Source organism: Mesocricetus auratus, unplaced genomic scaffold (assembly GCF_017639785.1).
Source record: "Mesocricetus auratus isolate SY011 unplaced genomic scaffold, BCM_Maur_2.0 Super-Scaffold_100006, whole genome shotgun sequence".
Lineage (NCBI taxonomy): Eukaryota > Metazoa > Chordata > Mammalia > Rodentia > Cricetidae > Mesocricetus > Mesocricetus auratus.
Window position 1 is genome coordinate 105,085,183 of NW_024429190.1, and position 21,092 is coordinate 105,106,274.

The 21,092-nt window shown below is 55.9% G+C and overlaps 1 protein-coding gene across 1 annotated transcript in view; it reads right to left on the reverse strand.

Annotated features, from left to right (window-relative positions):
- The window catches only part of Dnah1 (dynein axonemal heavy chain 1), a 62,001-nt gene that overhangs the window by 29,428 nt on the left and 11,481 nt on the right, over positions 1–21,092 (reverse strand). Inside the window, exons 9-36 of the mRNA XM_040747848.1 lie at positions 18,759–18,916; positions 17,705–17,916; positions 16,858–17,156; positions 15,592–15,742; positions 14,674–14,867; positions 14,297–14,522; positions 13,633–13,752; positions 13,256–13,338; positions 11,770–11,911; positions 11,137–11,292; positions 10,220–10,418; positions 9,771–10,024; positions 8,978–9,190; positions 7,934–8,098; positions 7,399–7,520; positions 7,151–7,256; positions 6,439–6,618; positions 6,026–6,166; positions 5,342–5,505; positions 4,999–5,112; positions 4,626–4,814; positions 4,250–4,355; positions 3,596–3,709; positions 2,947–3,096; positions 2,531–2,617; positions 2,238–2,424; positions 436–527; positions 142–296 (exon numbers count right to left, since the gene is read on the reverse strand). Coding sequence (XP_040603782.1) covers positions 142–296; positions 436–527; positions 2,238–2,424; positions 2,531–2,617; positions 2,947–3,096; positions 3,596–3,709; positions 4,250–4,355; positions 4,626–4,814; positions 4,999–5,112; positions 5,342–5,505; positions 6,026–6,166; positions 6,439–6,618; positions 7,151–7,256; positions 7,399–7,520; positions 7,934–8,098; positions 8,978–9,190; positions 9,771–10,024; positions 10,220–10,418; positions 11,137–11,292; positions 11,770–11,911; positions 13,256–13,338; positions 13,633–13,752; positions 14,297–14,522; positions 14,674–14,867; positions 15,592–15,742; positions 16,858–17,156; positions 17,705–17,916; positions 18,759–18,916 — 4,479 coding nt within the window. The remainder of the gene's footprint in view (positions 1–141; positions 297–435; positions 528–2,237; positions 2,425–2,530; positions 2,618–2,946; positions 3,097–3,595; positions 3,710–4,249; positions 4,356–4,625; positions 4,815–4,998; positions 5,113–5,341; positions 5,506–6,025; positions 6,167–6,438; positions 6,619–7,150; positions 7,257–7,398; positions 7,521–7,933; positions 8,099–8,977; positions 9,191–9,770; positions 10,025–10,219; positions 10,419–11,136; positions 11,293–11,769; positions 11,912–13,255; positions 13,339–13,632; positions 13,753–14,296; positions 14,523–14,673; positions 14,868–15,591; positions 15,743–16,857; positions 17,157–17,704; positions 17,917–18,758; positions 18,917–21,092) is intronic.

A 21,092-nucleotide genomic window follows, 5' to 3' on the forward strand; every position in this document is an offset into this window, starting at 1 on the left:
GTGTGTCTGGAGCAGGCGTGGAAAAGGCCATTCTGCTGAGAGCTTAGATTCCCAACCACGGTGGTGGGCGGGCGGGCGGGCAGGCGGTCTGAGAGTATGCACATGCACGTCGCTGGAGCGACGTGGGGGGTGGGCACTCACCACTCATGGGTGAGCAGGTCAAATTCCCCGTACAGCTGGCCCATCGTGATGGACTTGGGGTTGAGCACGTAGTAGTTGACAGCTTCGTACACGCCGCCGCTGATGGACGGCTGCCCTTTCAGGGACGTCATGGCGGCTGCCAGGACCCTGTAACACTGGAGTCACCACCTGAAAGTGAACCTCCCGGCCTCTCCTCTCAGAGGGCAGGGACCACAGGCAGTGGGAGCCCAGGTGGAGACTGATGCCCCTGCTGGAGACACGCCCCCGCTAGGCCCCGCCCTTGGCTCCGCTTACTTTGCTCTTGCCAGAGCCTGTGGGTCCAACGAGCATGAGGCCGTGCCGCACCACCGTGGTCTCATACAGCTGGATGCACTTGATCAGGAAGCCTAGGGACAAGGCGGGGGAGACATGGGTGAAGAGGGTGGGGTTGGACCACGTCTCCGAGGCTAGCTCGTGTGGCCTTAGGTGTGACGCTTGAGCCCGAGTGTCCTCGCTTGCAGAGTGGGGAAGGCAGTACCGCTTACGCCCGTAGGTTGGGGGCGGGTGAAGGCCCGGGCACAGGGCCTACAGGGCACAGAGTAGAAGCTCTCTAGGTGCCGGAAGACGGTATTATTGTTACCACCGTTGCCTAACATTGTCTAGCTGGGTGATCAGTCATTACGGGCCACAGAATGAACTTCCTCCCTGATGAAGCAATTGCCCAGCCTCCTGAGAGCACCAGCCCGAGAAAGTGCTTTCCAGTGCGAGGTGAAATTCAGGGGCCAGCATCCTAGTCAGTCGGGAGCTACAGGAAAGAGCACATCGCGTTGGCCCAAGGGGCTGAGGTGGCTGTGGCTCTGTCAGGCCCAGGGGTCACTTCCAAAGGGACAGAGTCCAGTTAATGAGGGATGACAAGGCTGACCCAAGCCTGTGGGGGGAAGAGAAGACGCCAGGGCTTGATTTAACAAGCTTGCTGGGTCTCAGTGCAGGGGGTGGTCAGGGAAGGGAGTGTTAGCGTTACACATGGAGCAGAAAGCCACAGGAACACTGAGGTAGGGGCCCAGCAGAGCTGAGATGAGCAAATCGACCAATCAGTCAGGCCCTAGTGGAGAGCTGTGTGGCCAGACAATCTTCCATAGAGAGTTCCCACCCCTGAGGACCTTCTGGGAGGTACTGGGGGGGAGGAGGAGGAGGAGGAGGAGGAGGAGCAGCTGTGCCGGGAAACTGTGGGAATCAGGAGTGCGAGCCGCATGGGCGTGTGGTGGGTGACCAGGACGAGGTGCTCCCCTGCACCGGCAGCCAAGGTAGGGGAGAGGATGGCTTCAACCAGTGTGTGTCCCCTTGACACAAGATAGGGCCATTTGGCAAGAGAGAACCTCAACTGAGAAAAATCCCCATCATATTGGTCCCCGGGGAAGCCTGTGATACATCTTCTGGATGGATGCTCACTGGGTGCGGTTAAGAAAGAGGCTGAGGCTGGGCGGCCGTGCCCTTAATCCCAGAACTCTAGAGGCAGAGGCAGGTGGTTCTCCGAGTTCATGGCCAGCTCTGGTCTACAGAGTGAGTTCGAGGACAGACAGGGCTACATAGAGAAACTCTGTCTCGAAAACGAAAGGAACAAACAAGCCGCGGGAGCAAGGCGGTAAGCGGCCCTCCTCCTTGGTCTCTGCTTTAGCTTCTGCTCCCAGGCTCCTTGCACTGACTTCCTTCAGTGATGGACTGTGGCCTGAGAGCTATAAGGCGCAATTAACCTTTTCCTCCCCAGATTGTTTTGGCCATGTTGTTTTGTCACAGCAATAGAAACCCTGACTAGGAGACTCAACAAACACCCATTGCTGTATGAAGCAAGGCTGGACAGAGAGGGGACCTTTGGTTTGGGACAGCTCCCACCACAGGCAGAGGACCTAAGCTGCGGGGACTCGGTAAACAGACATGCTGCCCACCCCCTGGAGAGCGCTAGTAGGGACAAGGGGGCACCTTGGTCAGGGGTGATGGACCCTGAGACAGCATTGTCCTGTCCCTGTCTCCCAGCCCTGGACTCCAAGGTGGCCGGGAGTCAGCACTTCCTGAGATTGGAACACCATGGGAGTTGCAGGAGCCCTGGGGCTGGGGCTCACCCTCCACATCCTTGAGGTTATTCTTGTCACAGGCCTTGCGGATGGCCTGGTCCAGGATGCCATAGTCAGTCTCCTCTTCCTTAATGGTAGGGAACAGGTCGGACACAATACCCGCAAAGAGCTTGAGGTCTTCCTGCAGGAACTTGGGCACATTCACATCCCGGATGGCCCGAAGGCAGATCAGCTCCTGTGGCAGGGGCCGGCAAGGGCTTCAGGGTCGTGTGCTGGGTGCCCTCCAGGGCCGGGGACACTCCTGAAGCCCTCTCTGTGGGAGCTCTGTGGATGGAGTTTACCTCGTCCATGGTGGGGTTTTCTCTCTTGAGGTTCCCAGCAGCTGAGATGACAGTCTTCACAGCTCTCATCCCAAAGTCATAGTGGTCCTGTTGGCAACGTAGGAAGAGACGCGCGGGTGGGTGCTGTCCATCGCGGTGTGATGCCTCCCGCACGCACGGAACCTGGCCGTGCCTCATCGCTCCTCTTGTAGCTGGGATGTCCCTTCCCCCACAGGCCTGCGCACCGCAGCCTGGGCTGGGTGTCCCCTCTTTGGGCTGCCGTGGTACCGTCTACTCCCTAGTCCCTACGATCCTCTGGCTTGTGGGAGTGCCTATGCCGAGTCCCTCCCTCACAGAAGGTGGGTGTGGCACAGCTCTGGAGGTGGGAGCCCATGGCGATGCCTCAGTCTGGGGCTGTGGAACCAGCCGGGTCTTACCTGGGAGCTGAGCTGCTCAGAGGACAGCTTGAAGGTGGTGGTGATTTTCTTGGCCAGCACATTGGCCTCATTGAAGCCAAACGAGTAGAGGGAGATCTCGGCGATCATGGCATAGTCGGGGACCATCATGGCCACAGGTCGGAAGAGGGCCTGGACACGCGGCACACGTGTAAAGGCGGACGCAGCACAACCCCCCCCCCCAGGGACTTAGCCCATTCTCTGGGCTCTGCTCTGGGCCACACCTGTCACACTGAGGCTTCCATTCTGCAGGGTTCGCGCAAAGCTTAACCTCAGAGACGGCTGCTTTTTGTTGGCGAACACCTTCTCTAAGGGGTGGGCCCCCTCTCACTTCCTGTCTTCCCGTTTTTCTCACACACCCGTCTTAGCAGTTTCTGCCTGATGTCCTGCACCCTCCCCATGGGAATCCCAGACTTCTCCCATGCCCTGAAGACTGGTCCAGGGCCTCCTCTCCATAGCTGGCTTGTGGTTCAATGGGTTTCCTGGACAGGAAAGCTACCACAGGGAAACCCAGTTCTCCATGCCAGGTAGCTAGTTATGTGTTCTTGAATCAGAGTGTTTGCATCCTAGGGTCCAGGCCAGGATGCCACCAGGCTCTGTCGTCTTTGGGCCACCGTGGGCCTGAACTTGCCTTCAGGTTGTCAGGCAGCTCTGTGCGGCCGGCATATCCCGGGTTCATGGTGATAAACACGGCACACGTTGGTACAAGGGGGATTTCAGAGCCCTCAAACATGAAACGGTCCACCTGTGTGTGTGTGGGGGTGGAGGTTGGCCCACATTAGAGAGATTAGAGGCATCCAGGTCTCCCCTTCCTCTAACTGGGCTCCCTCCAGCCACTGACCTGGCCATCAGAGGTCAGCTAGGCTGTATTGCTGGTCATGGGTTAGATCTCCCAGGGTCGAACCCAAGACCTTAGGTCTCAGGGATCTACAATGGGCCCAGTCCCCAGAGGTGTCCACACAGTGTCTACCTCCCCACATCTATTGGTCACGTTTCTGACTGGTCCCTTACGATTTACTCAGACTCAGCCCAGAACAGCACAAGTGGGGTGTGTCAGATTCTCAGCTCTTGTCCCTGAGGCAAGATCCTCAGCTGCCCTGAGCAAGGCAGGTGAGAAGGCCGATGCCCTGGACTTTCCATTGGAGCCGGGACATGGGACAGGACTCCCTCTGCCTGGCCATAGGCTGAGGTAAGGATGTGGGGTCTGGAACCGACTAGACAACCCTTCTGGACACAGCACTCGGGGTGGGGGGCGGCGCCCGCCCTCTCGGGGGCCCAAACTTACCCGCTGCTGCTGTGCCTTCTGGATGGTGGTGATCTGCTGTGCCACCACAGACAGCACCTCAATGTCGATCCGATTAAACTCGTCAAAGCAGGCCCAGGCTCCAGCACTAAGCAAAACAAGGCACTCGGGTAGGGCACGCACTCGGCACGCACTTGGAACCTCCTTCCGGCCACCCTCTGACCTCAACCGGAGAGAAGGCGCTAAGTGGTGACCACCAGCTCAACTGCAGTCCCGTGCCCGCGCCAACCCTGGCCCACTGAGTGGCGCCTTCGGCCCCCCCCCCCCCCGTCCCTTCATCCTGTCCCCCGTGGGGATCCGCCTGGCCAGTGTTCTCCCCTACATCTCTCCCTGGGCCATCTCACGCACCCAGCCTCACCTGGCCAGACCCTTGAAGAACTTGCCCATGGCCATGAAGTCGAGCTGGTCAGAGCAGTTGAACACAACTGTCTGTATGGCCAAGGCCTTTCCCAAGTCTTTCGTGGTCTCTGTTTTCCCGGTGCCAGCCGGGCCGGCCGGCGCGCCTCCAAACTTGAGGTGCAAGGCTCCAGTCAGGGTCAGGTAGCACCTGTTGAGGGTGAGAGGAGGCGGGCATGGGCCACACCCTCCCTGGGGTGTTCCCCAGACCTGAGGCACTTCCCCTGCAGGGTCCCATGGGTCAGCAGCTCCTGCTCCTCTCAGGGCCAGGGCTGGAGCCTGGGGGCTAGCTACCGTGGAGTTTCCCCTGTCGGGACTGGGGAGGGGGCCTTCACCTGTCAGTGAGGGGCGTGATCACCAGCCTCCCACTGTTGCCTAGGTACTCGTAGCCGTAGATGAACTCAGCATTCACAGCCCGGATGTACAGGTCATTGTTTGTCCAGTAGTACCTAGCGACACAGGGACATGGGCTTCTCTGGACAATGGGGGCCACAGGCCATTAAGCAGGTATACGATTAAAAAGAGGGGGGTACTGTTTTAGAGAGTAAATGCACAGAGATACCCCTGTCCATCTTTTCTCTGCTTTGAGGACAGGGGCAAGCCTCGTGTGGATTGGCAGCAGCCCCACCCCCAAGCTCGTCCGTCATTGGCCCTGGGGGCAGCCTTCCGCGACCTCACCTGAGCTGTGAGATCCACTCGAAGTCATGCACACTGACCACATTCTCATTGATGAGCTTGCTCACCACGTCCTTGGCGTGGACCTCAATGACAATGAGTGCCGAGAGTACTGCCCGTTGCATGCGGGACAGCTTCCCTCGCACCAGGGCCACCAGGTCACTGAGCTGGAAGAGTGGGGGAAATCACTGTAGGGAGAGCCCCTCATCCCTGGCATGGGGCGGGGGCGGGGCTCCTGCCACGGGGAGCTTCTATATTCTGGGGCTTCTGTTGCTCTTGAGGCTGGGGGGGGGAGAGCAAGGGCGAGGGGGGGGGAGAGCAAGGGCGAGGGGAGCGTACGCAGCACACCCGTGGCCCCTGCCTCCGTGGCGTACGGTGCCTCCGTGGCGTTCGGGGCTGGGAACGGAGTCTGCAGCGTGGCAAGAAGCGTGGGTCATGGGTAGCCCAGGGGACAGCGCAGGAGAAGCCTAGTGGCTGCCTCACTGACCTGAAGAGGAGCGAGCGCCTTGCCCTGTCCCAGAGCCCTGCTGAGGTCCCTCCCCTCTTGCTGGTGCTATAGTCCCATCTGCTCTGCTCCTCGGGCCTCACCTTTACCCTCTTCCAGGCTCGACGCAGGGGAGCGTTCCTAGGAGAGCTGGGTGCGGGGTGTTGGGACGTGGGGAGAGCACCAATCGTCTTCAACCCTACCTGTCTGGCGAGCTGGGGGAACAGGTTGCTGCTGATGTTGCCAGCATCCAGCGCCTGGGCTACCTCCATGGTCCAGTACGTCTGGCAGCCGGCGATGGTCACCTGGCCTGGCCAGTTCAGAACCCACTCGGTTCTGGGCATCTGGAAAGATGACGGGTGCAGACTGACTCAAGGGCTGCCAGTCCCGACCCTACTTTCTTCCTCCTCCTCCTCCTTGCTCGCTCGCTCGCACGCTTGCTTTCCCGTAGCCTGGCGCTTTGGCCTTTTCAGCGGGGGCCAATGTTTTCTCGGCAAGACAGCAGCTGCTAAAGCACTGAGCCTCTTGCGGGGTTGAGGGAGTTGGCTGGAGGTGGAGGCGCTGTTGTTGGGGGGAGCACACTGCCCCCCCACCCGAGCAGGAGGGCTGCGCTCACCGTGGGGTAGGCCTTGATGGCCTGCTCGATGATGTCATGCACGCTGGCCTTCATGCTGCGCTCCACCTCCAGGAGCCAGTCCTCCACATTGTTGGAGGGGTAGATGGAGAAGGACAGCTTCACCTCCTCACCCTCCGCTGAGTACATGTGCGTGATCTCCAGGTCTTCCTGGAACAGCAGCTGTGGGCAGTGGGGGTGGGGAGGAATAGGAAGGAGCGGGTTACTCTTGGTGTGCCAGAGGGCTCGCCCTCGGCCCCAGGCTGACCCTTGCCCTTAGAGGAGCTAGCTCTGTGCAGGGGCACCCCCCACCCCCCCATCCCCCACCCCCAACCCCCCACCCCCAACCCACCAGTGTTTGCCCTCGCTTCCCCAACAGCAGTTTGACAGGGTGTATTTCAGCCCCTGGGGATGAGGCTAAGCTTGCCCTCCGTGTTTCCACCCCTCGGGGGTCTCAGCGTTTTTGGAGGAGGACGGGAGCTGAGTTAGGGCCTCTGGGCTCCCAGGCTCAAGGCAACACGTGGGGGTTTTTTTGTTTTGTTTTGTTTTTTGTTTTTAGCTGTCACCTCCTTCCCACCAGCCCCAGGTGTGTTCCCGAGGACCAGGTCTCTCCTGCCATTTCACCTCTAAGAGGGACTGACTGACATGAGGGGAGAGATGTCTCCTGTGGAGAGCTCCCTCGCGCACTGGCCACGCCTCAGGCAGAGCTACGCACCCGGGCGATGTTCTCGAAGCACTTGCGTAGGTGGGGCTGCACAGCCGTGGGGTCCTTTGTCTGTGACAAGATCTCCAGGAGTTCATCATCAGACAGGAAGTAGAATCTTCCAGGGGAACAGGGGCGACGAACAGGGTTAGGGGGACTCGTTAGGCCCTCACAGCCACAGCACCGCCGCCGTGGTGCTTACTGGCTTGGCAGAGAGCACTTGAGGGCGCACAGTGTGGACCGAAGGCTGTGGTGCCTACCTGGGGAAGGCACTTCGCTTGGTCTCCAGGTACTCGCTGAGGCCCTTCTGGACCAGGTCCAGCAGCTTGTTGCAGTCCCTCAGGCTGTCCAGAAGCCTCTGGTCAGAGCACACATTGATCACCTGCAGGAGCCAGACCCAGCCGGGGAGAGAGAGAGGGAGTGAGTAGGGTGGGTAACCAGTGCCCGCCAGATACCACCAGGGGGCAAGGGCAGGAACCTGATCCCTGGGCTAAGGATTGCCTCCATCAGCCCTGAGAAACCATTCTGTAGTCAAAAAAGAAGGGTAATAAGGCTGAGGCAAGGCCTTGCTGCAGGACTGGGCAGGGTCTCTGAAATGCTAAAGCCACTGTTTCTGAGGGGCGTCTCTGGTACCAGGAGTCCACTCCCAAAGACGTGAGCTACGGCCAAAGCCTTCAGATCGGCCCTTAGTCCTTGTTTAGGGAGGGAAAAGACGGAGACATCCTCAGCAATGTGATTAGGGTCCCCTGGGGGGGTGCTAGCGGCCTTCCCAGGCCCCCGGGGGGGGGGGCTCACCTCCCGGTTTTCATAGGCGTTCTTCATGATCTTCCGCCAGATGCGCTCCATGGTCTGGTAACGCTTGCTCTCCACGGGCAGCTGCCGGGTGATGTCCTCAGAGCTGAAGATGGGCTCCAGGTAGAGCCAGGACCGCTGGCAGTTCAGCCACTCCTCCAGCACTTCCTGTCGGGGGGGGGGGGCGCGGCTCGGGTTGGGTTCGATGTCCCCACCTGGGACACACCTCGCTTGTCTCCTCCCTCCCATCCGCCAGGGCAGACTGATTCATTCACCTCTGCCCGTGAGAGCACCACCATGGCTAGCTCTGCTCCACAACCATGCCAGGCTTAAACTGGCACCAAGGAGAGCAGGGCAAGCGGGCGTGGCTTTCCGTCCTTGAGGGCTACACCGGGGGTCATTCTGCTCCTGGATCACTAGGGCCCCGCCCCCGTATGTGTGAAGCCCCTTTGAGGGGTGCTGAGCAAGGGCCTCGTTGGGAATATCCTACAGGCAGGCGTGGGTGAGTCAGGGATGGGAGACGGGGCTGGCATTACAGCGCTGCAGGGAGGCCCCTTCACCTGGCTTCTGGTCTTCCCTGGCATACAGGCAGCCTCCAAGAGGGACCGAAGGAAAAGGCTGCTCTGTGGACGGCCCCCACCCCCCACCTCTGGTCTTGAAAGCCTGAGAGAGCTGCCGTACCAAGCACCCTGGCCTCTCTCCTCAAACGGGACGGGAGTGGGTGGCCTCTCTCCTCAGGTTATCACAAACGGGACGGGAGTGGGAGGCTCAGGACAGGGCGGACAGGGCACTGAGGTGCCTGGGGGGGCCCTTACAGTGTCCAGAGAACACAATTCCAATGACTAGGCTGCCCCAGGCTTAGGCAGCTATGCTGTCTGATTGAGCGTCAATAGCAAGGCCTCATCTGTGGATGGCACCATCCCGGCACCCTCTCCCAGATGGACCCAGGAGCTGGGAGGACAGATGCTACGCCTAAGTACAGTTAAGTGAGACTTGGTGGGGGGTCAGTGCTCCCTTGGTGGGGGGGGCAAAAGGAGGAAGGCCCACCTGGGTCAGCTTCAGTTTGGTCTCCCAGGAGTTGATGCGCTGCTCGAAGGGTTTCTTGTACGGCGAGAAGGACATACTCTGGGTCATGACAATGTGGTCATCAAGCAGCTGCGAGGCTTCGTCCGGGCTCTTGAGGATATAGGTGTCTGTTTCCTTGTAGGGCAACACGTTGAATAGGATGGTTGACCATTCCTTCTCCATCTTGTCTAGTGCCTGCGGTAGGGAAGAATCAGAGCTGTGTGCTCGGAAAAGACTGGCTGTTAGGCTCTCTGGCCAGCACTGGGCAGGGAACCATGGACCCTTCCAGGCCCCACTGACAAATATTCCCAACTTGCCAATCAGCAAGTTCCCAGTGGGCCTCTGTCTGAATTCAGGCTTGACTCAAACTCACATGGGTGCAACATGAGAGGCAGCTGGGTGCCAGTTAGGAGTGCGATCACTCCTCAAGAGTGTGTTATTTTGGTCACTGTTGAATCGCCCCGAGCCTTAAGGTTCTCTAATTAATTAATGTAATTAATTTTTAGCATTGTAGGGGATTAACTCATGCATCAAGGCTGGCTACACTCTCAACTCCTGTACTCATCTGACGAATGATGACAATGCTATGGACTCCTCGCTAGTCTTGAGAGGGAAACGGAGTATTACAGTGGTGGTGGCTACTGTGCCAAGCACTCCACCTACATTATTAACCTAAGATGTGCCCTCACGCCAGAGGGGAAGCCATCGACTGTCATCCTCCCGAGTGGCTGTCATCCAGCAGCGGCAAGGTGGGATCAGGCCTGCTGGCACTCACCTGCTCAATAGCATACTCCTTGCCAGCCACCTCGGCCACCTTGCTGATGCTCTCAATGTGGTCCTGAAGGTTCATCTCGAGGCAGCGGGCAAATGTCAAGTTGGCCTTGGGCCTGACATTGATGTTGATCTCGTTGGACAGTATCTCCCAGTGCCGGTTCCGCATGCCAGGGTTGCGCAGGCCTTGGATCAGCGGGATGTATGGCCTGAACTCCTCTATGCGGGCTCGGATGTCCAAGGCCACCTCCTGGCAGGCTGTGGGGGTGGGAAGGAGGGCGGGGAAGTTAGGCCAGTCCAGGGAAGGAAGAGGCGAGATGATCCGGGGTGTCCAGGAAAGGGCTGGCTGGCTGTCAGGCTGTCTGGCCGGTCGGTGCCGGGCGGGGAGGAGAACCAACCTGACCAAGCGGTTGACTTTCGCATGGGCCCCTGCTGGCAGATAGTCTCAGCTACCTGGGATGTCCTTGAACTGCTTCACACACTTGTGCATGGTCTTGAAGGACTCAACGACATTCTTCTCCAGCTGCTCAGCGTCGATGGCTGACAGGGGGTCATTCATCCAGCTCTCGGACCAGCGCAACCAGTCTGAGGCTGTGGTCCAGAGGTCCAGGTAGGGTTGGAATTCCTTCACCATCCTTGCGAGCTTGTCGTACTAACGGGGACAGAAGGTAGGGGATGCCAGGGTGCTCGGAGGGCTCTCTCCACGCCACCGCTATGCTGGTCCAGGCCCCCTTGCCCTTCTATGTTCTTGGCTGCTACCCCTGCTCTTGCCCCATGGACCCATTCTCCTGACTGATGGGGGCGTCCTGTGTGTATGTCAATAAAGCACTGTTGGCCAATAGGGAAGCAAGATAGGTGGGACTAGGAGTCGAGGAGGATTCTGGGAAAGAGAGGCAGAGTCAGTCACGATGCAGGCCGCCATAGGAATAAGAGGTCTGGACCCCTTTCCTCCGGTAAGAGGAAATACTTAGATTAACAATTATGGGGTAAATACTTAAGTCAGAGATAGCCAGTAAGAAACCAAGCAAATGGCCAACAGCTTCATAATTAATACAGTGTCCTGTGTGTTATTTGGGGGTTCAGACAGCGAGGCAGGGCCCAAGTGGCTGGCGAGGGGTAGGGGGAAACTATACTCAATGCCTGCCAAATCTAGGCTTTGGATGCTGAGCTTCCAAGGTCTAGGCTGACCCTCATAAGCTTGTTTCTACTGGTTTCCCCATCCTGAGAGCCGAGGAACGTTATCTTTACCTTGTAGCCAGCTCAGCTCTACCCCCCCCCCCACGCCTGAGCCCTGCCGGGCCCCACGGCAGCCGGGCTCTGCTGTGGCTGCAGATCGGGGAGGTAGGGCAAGGTGCGCACAGTAGGCCTACATTGGTGATGGGCAAGCCAAAGATGCGCTCGCGGTTGTTGTACAGCATCGCCAGCTGCTGGCAGTCCCTCAGCTGCTTCTTGACCCGACGCACCTCGTTGGCAATCTCGTGGGCTCGCGCAATCTCCACGTGGGTGGAGAAGCCAGCCACCACCAGCTGTGGGCCAAGCAGCAAGGGTTAAGTGCATCCGAGTCCTACGGTGACCGCGTGTTCCACGTACCCGGGGCATCGACGCCTGGCTGGGAGAACTTTGTTTTGTGGTGAGCCGTTTACCAGAGATCACAGCCAGTCTCTGCTACAGGACTGGGGGGCAAATGTAAATCTTTGAATTCTGTGCTCACTGCCCGCTGGGATGCCAGTTACACAATCAAGAAGGTTGGGTCCGTTATTGCTACGTATTCTGAAAATGTTCTATCCAGGCATCTCAGTGCCTTTCTGTTCATCCGTTCAGCCCTTTTGTAAATTTGTCCATCCAGTCAAGTCATCCACCGTACACTGACATGGCATCTCCTACTGCAAGATGTAGGACAATAGTGTGTGTGTGTGTGTGTGTGTGTGTGTGTGTGTGTGTGTGTGTGTGTGTGTGTGTGTGTAGGAGAGCAGGTCCTAGTAGAGCCCTAAGCCAAGCCCCACCTGCAGTCCTTCCAGCTTCTCCTGGAAGTTGTTCTGGTCCATGATCTGGATCTTGCGGAACTTCTCCTCATCCTCAATGTGTTGCTGCCGCACCATGTCTATCTGCCCAAGGATCTTAGAGGGCCAGTTGCTGGCAGCCCATCTGGCAGGGAAGGGGATCAGGATTTGGGAAAATGCTACAGCTGAAATTATAGGATAGAAAGGAAGGGCCACCCTTCCAGGTTCCCAGGCCCCAAAGCTAAGCGGCCGGGGTGTGAGCAGGGCTAGGTTGGGGCAGGAGGAAAGAAACACACTGTCAGCTGGATCTAGCTGGAACTGGGGAGCTGGGGGATCTGAGTAAGCTGGGAGGCTGCCACTGCCACCTGTGGGGAGACACCCCTGCCCGAGACCCCTGCCCTGCCTTCGGGGAGGGGGCCCGCGGTCAGCACTCAGGGAGAGATGCAGCTCCGGTGTCGCCCACGCAAGGGGCAAGGGAGGAAATAACGGGGGTAGTGATGACCAAGAACGCTAGCCAGTTTTACGCCAACTCGGCAGAAGCCAGGGCGATTGGCGAGGAGGGAACCCTGATGGAGAAACTGCCCGAGCAGGTTGTAGATAGACAGGCCCATGGGGCCTTTTCTTAATTAGTGCTTGATGGCAGAGGACTCAGTCCCTTGTGGGTGGTGCTACCCCTGGGCTAGTGGTCCTGAGTGCTGTATAGGTTGGGTGAGGTGTGTGCAACAAGCCTGCCAGGAACACTCTTCTATGGCCCCTGCGTCAGCTCCCGCCTCCAGGATCCTGTCCTAACTGCCTTTGCTGATGAAGTGTGACACACAACTGCTGGAAAAATGAGCCCTTCCCTCCCTAAGCTGCCTTGGTCACGGCATTAACACCACGGGAACAGAAACTTAGCTAAGAGAATACATTTCCTCTGACATCCCAGGGTTCTCAGATGAGGCAAAATCGGGTCTCTAGCCTGCACGCCCTTGTTGACCAACCGGGGCCATCAGGCCAGCTCCCCTCATTCACAGCCGCCTGACACAAGGTCTCGGTGGAGCTTGCAAGGCTTCCGGCCACGGCTGGCTTAGGGGTGTCCTCCCTTGGGAAGGCTCCTTCTGAAACGAAGCCCTGTCAGGCCGATGTGTGGGACCTCCATCTGTAAGGCAGACCTCGGAGAGGGGCCTCTAGTGTCCACAAGCTGTCCAACAGGCTAATCTTGCTTTCCTGCAGGGTTCCCCCAGCCACTCCATGTCCCGGGGAAGATGAGCATACAAGATCATTGATGCGACAGGGATGAGGTCCCCGGACTGAGACAATTTGCCCCCACATGATTCCTTTCTGCCCACAGGACACTTGGCCCTGTCTGGTAGCAGCCATGGTTTGGAGCAATGTGGTGAGGCATTTCTGGTATGATTCCATAGCTTGTGACCACAGGTACATTTGATGCAGCCCAGCATCTTCCTCTGCCCACCCGACCCCCAGTGTCGGGAACAACGCTCCCACTCACTTGTCATTGAAGTCGTCTGAGGTAAGGTTGTAAAGGAATTCGTCCATGACCTCGTAGTCAGACATGACCTTTACAATCCGCTCCTGCGTGAGCAGGGAACAATGAGCCATGCTGGGGAGGGGCTACTCCAAAGTGGCTGACCTATGCCTTCAGTTCCAAATCTCTGCAGCATATAACCCTTGCCCCCCCCCCACCAGTCCCTGGGTCTCTGCTTTACCTCGATACCTGGCTCTGATCTCCCAGTCTCTGCCTGTCCCAGCCCCTAGCCTCTGACCAATAATTTTAGGTGGCCAGCCCCGGGTCCCTAATGCATCGCCCGACTCCGATGTCGGGTCCCAGGAGGCTCCTGGGCGCCCAGCACTGTGTGCTTGCCTCACCTCCAGCACCACCAGCTTCTCAGGGATGCCCTTCATCCAGTCCCGGAGCTCAGCAAGCTCCTCGATGCTGTTGGGCTTCTCGTAGATCTTGCGGCTAATGCTGCGGAACTCCTCACAGATCTGGTGGGCGAGGGTTGGAGGGCTCGAGGGAGGGTTATGTGCCTTGCCTACCCTGGGCCCTGTTCTTCTTTAAGGTCCCCAGGGCCTGGAAGTCAATTGTTCTACCATGGCTATCCTCTGCCATGCTTTCCAAGAGAGGGGTTCCTGACAGGCTCACTAGGTTGCTGAGGTCTCTTCTGAGGCAAAGGCATTGCCCAGTGTGTTCCACCCTCCCAGTCTCCTCAGGACCCAGGAACACGGTTAGGGTTTCTGACATCTGCACGTGCATACCTTCAGCTCTGTGGAACAGTCTAGCTCAGGCTGTCCTTCACAAGAGCTTCACATGTTTCTAAAAGTCTAGGGATGGAGGTGTCAACCTTCTATTAACATATGGAGACGGATGAATACAGACAAGGATCAAGTGAGGGTGATTTCCAGGCTCCTTCTTTGACCCAGGCCCCTGAAGACACAGCAGGCTTCACCTAGGAATCTTACTAGTTGGAGTACACCACGGGTGCAGGGCTGCCTGTGTGTTTCCGTGGTTGCTTACAATGCCATTACTTACACTGTCTACCTCCTTGTGTAGGTTCTTGGCTAGGATATCCAGCATAGAAGTGGCCAGGGCCTTGCGCTTTTTGGACAGGCTCTGTTTAACGTTATCGACATTGATGTAAAACGGCCCAATGATGATGCTGCCGGGCAGTGAGTTGTCCAGGATCTCTTTCTCCTTCAGGTGGGTGATTACCACTTCTCGCACCTCCTCTGCTGACGGGCACTGGATCTGATAGGTTCTGAAGGCAGTATACATGTGCAGGGAGCAGAGGATAGTTAGCAGGATGGGAGGGGATGCGTGCACAGAGAGACAGACAGACAGACACACTGACACATGCACACACACAGACACACACACACAGACACACACACACACACACTGACACATACTTGAGGAAGGTGGAAATGTCATTGTTGTTCAGCTCCAGGTACTTGCTGTACTCCTTAGCGTAAGCCTGCAGTGGGATCATGGCCTTGTGAATGGCGTTGGTTATGTTAGCCCGCAGCTCTTCCACCAATGGCTCATGAAGCCCCACAGACTCCAGCAGAGGGTCGCCGCTGATAAAGATGTCCTCCATAACCAGCTTTAAGGAGAAAGACAAGGAAAGGCAGAATTGGATGAGCCCTGGAGTGGGTAGCAGAGTACTTTAGAGACTGAACGGGCAGCGATGTGGGCGAGAACAGGCAATGTGTCGTAGGAGTGGGGGAAGGGCTCAGAAATGGCCGTGGACTAAAACAAACGCAGAAGCCATGGTGAGGCTGACTGAGGGACCATATCTCCTCTGCCTGGTCTCACTCAGACGAGGCAACCCGGCTGCTGATGGTGCTGACAGCGGGAAGGGACTTGAGTTACGAAGGCTCTTAGGCCTGGAGAGCGGGCGCTGTGCCGCTTGGGGTTTGGGTAGCAGTGGTGACTTGGGACCTTGGATACTTAGTTTTGTGTGGAACTCCACCTGGATCTACACTTGGGGTAGAGAAAGGGGCTCAGGGATGGAGGAGAAAAAGGGATTGGGGTACAAGGCCTATATGGCTGTGACAGGACTACTCCAAAGAGTCCAAGATTCAAATGCATGTCCTGATGTTTAGCTGTCTTATAAACTAGGTTTAACTGGTTTAATTCTCCATGTCTCCAAGGCAGCGATGCTAGTAGTTCTATTTGCAGTGAGGATTAGAGGAGATGCTTATGAGTTCGAGAGCCACACTTACTTGCCCATTAGTGGAAGGCCAGTGGTAAGGAACTACTCTGGTATTTGTGAAAGCACTCCATGGCTCTTAGCACCTAGGCTTGGCCCAGCCTGTAGCACATACCTTCTCTAGTTGGGGTACGGAGTGGGTGGCCAGAATACCCTTGTCAAAGAGGTTGATCAGAGTCATCTCAAACTGCTCTAGGGGCGTGCTGTAGTGCACCCCTGAGCTGTCCAGCACCAAGTCTACGATGAACAGGGGATTCCTCCGAGGCCTGGAGGCAAATAACTGGGCTGATCAAGAATGCCTCCTCCTTCTTGCCAGTATTGTGATCTCAAGCTTCTATAACCGTGGCCTCTCTTTCCCTACAGAAACCCCTGATTTACTAGAGAGAAAGCTCAAGGCCAGACAGAAAGGTGCTTTGGCTCTTGCCCCAGAAATTCTGGAGCCAATGCCATCCTACCTTAGTCTTGAGGTCATGGGGCCGGTTGGCCAGGCCTAGGTGCTTGCTAGAGGTCCCCATGCTCTTCCTGGGAATCCACTATCCTCAGCTTCCAAAGCATGAGCTACATTAGAAGCCTTGCTGATAGATCCCAGCGAGGGCTCTGCTGATAGCTTCTGACATTACTAAAAATTCAGCCCCCAGTGCTGAACCCAGGAAGTGCTTGGTGATCTAGACTGGTCCCTCTGACCTGTCCCATTTCCTCTGACCACACCTATCTGCCCTCCTGTATCCCAGCCATGCTTGCCAGCCTGTCCGTCCTCAGCCGTTCCAAGTCCTTTCTACTCCTGCTGCTTCTGCTCCATTTGGTCCTGCCGGCTACCTCTAGTGTCCTCATGCCTCAGACGCTACCTCCTCCCTGACTCCGAGGCAAATGCCCATCCCCAGGGTACATCATAAAATTGGCGATGATAGTATTTATGAAACGTCTTGCTGTGCCTGCTCCCCCACTGAAGAAGGACACAGTAAAAACTGTGTCAAGCCAGGCGGTGGTGGTGGCGGCGCTGGCCTTTAATCCCAGCACCTGGGAGGCAGAGGCACGTGGATCTCTTGAGAGTTCAGGCCAGCCTGGTCTGCAAGAGCTACAAAGAGAAACCCTGTCTCGAAAAATCAAAAACAAACAAACAAACAAACAAAACCCGCAAAACTGTGTCTCAGAGTACCCTGAGACCCACATCTGGTTCATGGTAAGGGATCAGCATTACCAGAGCAACTCAGAGAGTGACTGCGTGAATGAGGATCACCAGAAAGTCAGCTGGAGCTGGAGGGGACACTGCTGGGTGACCTAGAGACGGTGAATGCTGTCTTATGTCAGGAACCTGGTATGTTGGGTATCCTGACAAGGGTTGCCCAACACAGTCATTTCCCGGTACCTCGTCTGAACCCACCTGTAGGGGCTATTGACGAGGTCTTCACCCCAGGGCATGTTGTCTGTGCAGTCAAGCACATTGCAGCAGGCATCTCCGATGAACTGTGAGAAGCTGCCCAGGGAGTCCTGCACCAGGAAGCGCAGCGTGTCCTGCAGCGCGTACTTGATGAGCTCCATCAGCTTGCGCAACTTGGACATGAGATACACCTCCCAGTTGGTCTCATAAAGGTTGTACCAGCCCTTGCTCATGTCCCGGAGGCTGCTCCGCATAGCTACTTTCAGGGTGCTAACCCAGCTGTCCTTGAGGAACATCTGCACCTGGAGCAGACAGAAATGCCATCGAAAGGCCGCCCCAGGGATCCACCGTCCATAGCTACTGTGCTCAAAGGTGATGCGCCAGGGTTCTTGAGACTCATGGGACAGATGGAGGGGAATCCCCTACAACTTGCTGCCAAGCTCTGTGCACCGATACTTCCGTGTGACATCTGGGGTCCAGGGCTGCTTGGAGGAGGGGCAGAGGGCACGGGACTCTGAAGCAGCCATGGGAAAAGAGACAGACACACAGACGAGGAGGAGCAGAAAGGGAGAATGCAGGAGTTGAGTGGAGACAGGCTGCAGCCATGCCCCTCAAACCCTGTCCTCAAGTATTGTGTTGGGGTTGTGGTTCCTGTTCTCCCTTAAGACAGGGAGATCTGCCCTAAGGCCACCAGGGCTAGCTCAGAGGGACTGGAAGGGAAGCCCGGGTTGGTTCTCATTGCCCAGCAAGATGAGCCCCACCCTTATCCCACTCCAGTAGGGCCTTGAGGCCAGTGCGATGGCTGTAGGGTTTGGAGGCCCCTGTCCTCCACGCTCTGATGCCCAGGTACCTGGGAGAACGTCTGAGACTGGATCTGCTCAAACTCCTCCAGGCGGCTGTACTTGGAGAGGCTTGAGTGGAACAGGGACATGGAGATCACCTTGTTGCACTCAGCCCGCACCTTGCTCAGAGCTGTGATGACTTCTGGCCGAGTGAGCAGGGACACAAAAGTGAAATCCTCCTTTTGCTCCCGGAAGGGGTACTTGGGGATGCTCACCAGCCCTGCAGAGGTGGGGGGCAAAAGCCAGCATCAGACCTGCCTGGGACACACTGCGGGCCAGGACTCATCCAGAGTGCCTGATGGAGAGGACACAACTGTTTCCTTCCCAGCACAGTCGGCTTCATCCCCAGACCCTTCTTTTCCTACTCTAGCCTTTGGGAGCAGCCCTGGGGCCCATAGTCAGTCACCGGCTCTGAGATTCCTCCAGGGTCATTAGTGGTCACTGGCCCCTTTGAATAGTGGGGGGTACCTGTAGACCCCCCTCCTTATCTTCTACCCAGGTTACATGAAGCCAGAGGCTGGTCTGGAGCCTGCCCTGGGGCCCCAAAGGAATATCTGACTACAAGAAGGCTTGCTATCCACAGCCCAGTCTGTATCCTGGGCTCATCGCACACAAGCATCTGGGGCCTGGAAATGTACTCTGCATGTATGGGTGGGCTCAGGGCAAGAAGAACTCTTGGGGTCTGTTCTGAGACTTGGTCTTCCATGTGTCCATGGAGCTGTAGCAATGCCAACTGTCTTCTTGTTACTGAAGGAAGAAAGGCTTCTATACTGACTAGCAGGATGCTAACATCTGTCTACTTTTAATCATGGCTTTCCTGGTACATATTTACCTTGTGGCTTCTGCATTCCTGGGAAACACACACACACACACACACACACACACACACACACACACACACTGTTCCCTGGACAAGAATTCCCTGGGTGTCTGGCAAAGAAAGGTATAAAGGTTAGGGACAGGGTGGGCACAAGGGAGTACCATGTTTATGAGGCCCTTAGTGGCTGAACGGAGAGAGAGGCAGGGGTGGGGCGAACCAGCCAGGTGGGCAGCGAGAGTCACCTTGGTTGGGCACCTTTTCTTCCTCCTTTTGGGGCAGGGTCACGTAGGAGAACGTTTCTGGCTTGGAAGAGACAATTTGGTCAAAGTTGATCTTGTTCATGCTTCGCTCGTAGTCCAGGCTCACTTCTCTAGACAGGCTGCTCAGGTGCTCCAGGACCCTGCCACAGGGAGGGAGACAGGGGGTCAGGGGGTTCACACACCCTGCTGAGTACACGTTACGAGTGCGACACAGTTTATGTGTAAACGATACAAACCGAGGGCCAGTGAGAAGGCTCGGTGAGTAAAGGTGCTTGTCACCAAGCCTGGTGGCTTGCATTTGATTCCCAGAATCCACATGGTGGGAGGAGAGAACAGACTCCCAAAAGCCATCTTGTGTCTTCTATATGCTCTCTCTCTCTCTCTCTCTCTCTCTCTCTCTCTCTCCAAATGTAATTTTAAAATTGAACTAAACTATGTCTCATAAAATATATAAATACCCTATTGAACTAAACTATGTCTCATAAAATATATAAATACCCTATTGATGAGGAAGAATCAAATCAAATCAGCGTTGAACACAATATTTTGACTATATTTCCCCCATCCTAAAAAGAAAAAAGGACACAGTGCCAGAATGTCTCCTGAGAAGCTGAGGTGATGGATGGCCCATGCCTGTAATCCCAGTACTGGGGTGATGGATGGTCTATGCCTGTAATTCCAGTACTGGGGTGGCTGCAGCAGAAGGATGGTAAATTCAGGACTGTCTCAAAACAAAGCAGAACAAATAAAAATTTTTCTTTTAACCGGCATGTGCCAGCCATTTGAAGCTACTTTTGGTATATTCTAGGACTGAGCATTTAGTCCAACCTGTGTTGAACAATGGGAACCAATTTTCTTCAGGTGAAGAAAGCTACAATTTTGTCACCGTGAGAATGAGCCAAGTGGTGTTGGAGTCAATTTGAAGCTATCATTGGGGCTCGTGCTTTAAAAAAAAAAAAGATAAACATAGAGGAAATATGGGTGTGTGTGGAGGTGCTATATATAAGATTAATTATGTCCAGGAAAACATTTTCCCCTGGATGTGTCTAATCTAAGACCTTGCAGAGACACATCTAATGCCCAAATCCTGGCTTCTAGATTTCCCACTAAAAGTAACTGGGGCTTCTTGAGAAAAAGCCCATTTGGGGGGCTGGAGAGATGGCTCAACAGTTAAGAGCGCTGTCTGCTCTTCTGGAGGTCCTGGGTTCGGTTCCCAGCAACCATAAAGCACCTCACAGCATCTGTGGCTCGAGTTCTAGAGACTCTGACTCCCACTTTTGGTCTCCACAGACACGTGGCACACCCATGTTGTATATACATACAAGCAGGCACTCATACACATAAAATAAAAATAGAACTTAAAAGTCTTTTTTAAAAGATGGTTTCAGGCTGGAGAGATGACTCAGAAATTAAGAGCACTGACTGCTCTTCCAGAGGTCTTGAGTTCAAGTCCCAGCAACCACATGGTGGCTCACAGCCATCTATACTGAAATCTGATGCCCTCTGGTGTGTAGGCGTACCTGGAGGCAGAATGCTGTACACATAATAAATAAATAAATACACGCATACATACATAAATCTTTTAAAAAAAAGTCAGTTTCAAGACTGGATCTGGGAAAACACGTATTAAGCCTAGGATTTCCTGCTGTGCCAGGAAGTAAGAGCATACTCAAGGTAAGACACGCCAGGACGTAGCATACAGATACGAGGTTAGCCCGAAGAGGTCACATTTCAGCATGGACGTCAGAAAGAAGCAGCAATGCGCGCTAATCCCTTCAACACAGCAAGAGCGCACAAGTCCACAAGGCTTTACAGTGAGGCAACCGGAGACAACCAGACATTGCTTGGAGTCCGAGTCCCTGGGCAGGCAGCAAACCACCTGTGCCGACTTGATACGAGCTAGTGTTATTTGCAAAGAGCAACCTCAACTGAGAAATGCCTCCATCAGATTGACTGTTGGCAAATCTGTAGGATGTTTTCTCAGTTTCCTGCTGAGTGAATGATGACTGTGGGCCAATCTAGCCCATGTGGGGCTGGTGCCGCCCATGGGCAAGTGGTCCTAAGTCATATTAAAAAAAAAAAAAACCAGGCTGAGCAAGCGAATGAGGAGCCAGCCAGGAAGCGGCCATTCTCCAAGGACTCTGCCTGGCCCTCAGATTCCTGTTCTTGAGTTCCTGTCCCTCACTGATGGGCCCAGAAGTACAAGATGAAATAAACCCTTCCCTCTTCAAGTATCTTTCGGTTGTGGTGTTTAACCACAGTAACAGAAGCCCCACAGAGATGTGTCAGTGGTTTGCTCTGGACCCTGGCAACACC